The sequence below is a fragment of the Anneissia japonica genome, unplaced genomic scaffold (assembly GCF_011630105.1).
Source record: "Anneissia japonica isolate Jap-2015-1 unplaced genomic scaffold, ASM1163010v1 scaffold288290_len239259_cov183, whole genome shotgun sequence".
Lineage (NCBI taxonomy): Eukaryota > Metazoa > Echinodermata > Crinoidea > Comatulida > Comatulidae > Anneissia > Anneissia japonica.
Window position 1 is genome coordinate 26,925 of NW_022746555.1, and position 3,037 is coordinate 29,961.

Genomic DNA, 3,037 nt, shown 5'->3' on the forward strand with positions numbered 1-3,037 from the left:
TATATATATGTGTGTATGTATGCATAGGCCTATGTATATATTATATATATATATATATATATATATAAACTTGCATAATTCAGATTTGTTGCTTATAAAAATACTGACACCATATTTATATATATATATATATGTATATGTATATGAAATATAAATATATATAAAATATATATATATATATATATATATACATACATACATACATACATAGAACCTTGCATGTCAATATAACACATAAATTAATTTAGATTTGTTGCTTATAAAAATACGGTGGGCGTGGTCGTGCGTCGCTCAAAATGTTTTGGAAGTGATCCACGACAATTTAGGGGTTTCAAATGTTTATTTAGGCGATTTTAGAGTATAGGGCCTATACTAATATCTAAAAAATATATATAAAAAATATATAAATTTTTTCTTCTTCCCGACAATGTGTGTTTTTCTCCCCGACATGGGGGTGGGGGGACTCTCCACCCCACCCCCGGGTGCCAACCCTGGTAACTTATTTCATTCTTCTATATAACTAATTCAATGTTTTAATCGATTTTTTTGTAATTTTGTTTGTAATAAGTCCATTTTAAATGGATGTTTGTCTTCTACCTGTACTGTTTCCTTATTCTAGCAACTACTAAAGTGCTGCCGTTTTCCCTTTTGTTGAACAGTTTTTAGTCGTTTTTATTCGGATACGCCTCCATCGGGCTTAAGTTTTGAAGAAGTTCGTACACTAATTCATAGTAAAGATATTCAGCTAATTGATGTACGGGAACCAGAAGAAGCTTGGAAAACTGGGTCAGTTGATCCAGCAATTTTAATTCCATGTAAGTATAAAAAAAATAAAAGTAATTATTGTACATTACATAAATTTAAGCAGAAAGTGTATCCGTGTACGGTATGTGATGGGGATAATCTATAGATTGTTTTTTAAACTGTATTCGAAAATGGATAGTCTACCAATGTTCTCGCCATACTTTTGATCCACATCCTTTCATACTTTTTCAAAATAAAATGTAATTATCCGGTTTTACTTATCCTGACAAAGACAGGTAAATACAGTGTTCGAACAAAGGACATGATTGTATATCATGTAGAATAGTTCTCAAAGAATGTTGTCCTATAAATAAACACATTGTGTAATAAAATCCTCCGACGGGATTCGAACCTGCGACCTATCGCTGTCAAAGTGAACGTCATACCCATTAGACCAAAGAGCGGCAAGATTGAACAGATTCAAATAACCATCAGAACAAGGCATTTAATGAACAAGATGCAAGCGTTTAATGTTAAAGCAGACGTGTTTCGAGAAAGCCAATTCTCATCATCAGTGATAAAGACAGTACTCGAGCATAATATATATATAGGCCTATATATATAATATATATATATATATATATAATTTATATATATATATATATATATAGGTAGCATACACTAATGTACTCTTATTTACTGCTTACAGTGGGAGAACTTAAGGCTGCGTTAGAGATGAGCGAAGAACGATTTATTGAGCACTACGGCAGGGAGAAGCCTCTGTTATATGATAAGAACATCGTGTTTATGAGTTACAGGGGGCCACGTAGTAAAGCTGCCGTTGAAATTGCCAGTGTCCTTGGATACAGGTAAGATCATTTTTTAGCCCCCCCCCGCCCCATCGCCGCGCCTCATACAGATGTAACGATGATGCACATGCAGCACACGCAGAAAGTTCCATTTTGGTCATAGGGATGGGTAGTTAATTATGAAGTCAATAGCACTATAGTATAAGTAGAATGAAAATAATGATGATTCAATCGAACAATCAGCATCACCGTCGGCGAAAGCGTGTAGCGATTGTATGGAAACCAAGCTTCACAGGGACTACTACAATGTTAATCAATGTTGAATTCACTCGGCTGTTATCGTAATTTTTAGGCCTTCTTTAATATTAGTGTTTTTTTTTCTTATACAGATCTAGATATTTCGAAGGAGGATTTTCAGAATGGACTCAACATCAGAAGAAAACACATTGAATTCTCTGAATATTGTATTGAATAATGGACTACGATTTCTTCAGTTAATAGCAGCTATTTTGACGCTATAACTTAGTGTATTAAAATACATATGTAATTCTAAGGCAGATTAGATCAGATGAACATTGCTCTAATAGAAGAACAATAACACACAGTGCTCATTTAATATTTGCGCACTGTTCTATTGTTCCCCTATTAGGTTAATGAATGTATGTTAATTGTATCAAGCAAAGCTCTGTGAAAAGTTTTCACCGGAGAAACTCAAATCTGCAACTTCTCGCTCTACCAAACTGACGTCATACCACCAGAACACGGAGACCTAAGTATATTACAATAAGATTGAAAACCAGCGTGTCATACATCAGACAACTCAATAGAAGCCAGTTTATTACAGAACGTTTCACCAATAATTAATTAATTAGAGCAATATTAAATAGCATTCAAATTTCTGTGTTTGGTCATTGTGCACACGTGTCTTTTCACAATATAATATGCAGTCTACAAACGCCAAATTAATTATGAATAGTTGCCGAATGTTGCCAGTTTAGACGGCTACAATTACCAGAAATGCATGTATTTACCATCTAATCTAAACTGTTTGTCTTAACTACTATTGTTTCATTACAATGTTGTGTTTGCCTTCTCAATATCTGCAAGTATTTAAAACCATGTTGACAATTATATAAAAAATTTGTTTTTCTTGCTGAATAAACAGGAACTGCAAGTTGTTTTATGATTTCAAATGTTTATTTCTTTTAATCTCCTTGTTTTACTACCGGATATACTGATTTATTTCTAATAGCTCTCTCATTAAGTAAAAAAAAAGAATTTCCACAAACACACAATGTTGGAACTATTAATTCTGCTAATCTATCAAAGTGTATGACATACGCATTTGGTAAAACATAGATCGGAAATAATATCCGTTTATGGAAACCTTTCTTAATTACAATAGCAAAGTGTTTATCAATATACTGTATTATGTCGTCAATGTATTTTTAAAAACATAGAAATGTCCAGCTGTATTATATGCC

At 32.9% G+C, this 3,037-nt stretch overlaps 1 protein-coding gene across 1 annotated transcript in view; it reads left to right on the forward strand.

The window, feature by feature from the left end:
* Positions 1–2,723, forward strand: part of LOC117120248 (rhodanese domain-containing protein CG4456-like) — a 4,439-nt gene extending 1,716 nt beyond the window's left edge. The window contains exons 2-4 of the mRNA XM_033265264.1: positions 660–815; positions 1,454–1,613; positions 1,943–2,723. Coding sequence (XP_033121155.1) covers positions 660–815; positions 1,454–1,613; positions 1,943–2,003 — 377 coding nt within the window. The 3' untranslated portion in view covers positions 2,004–2,723. The remainder of the gene's footprint in view (positions 1–659; positions 816–1,453; positions 1,614–1,942) is intronic.
* Positions 2,724–3,037: the final 314 nt, after the last annotated feature.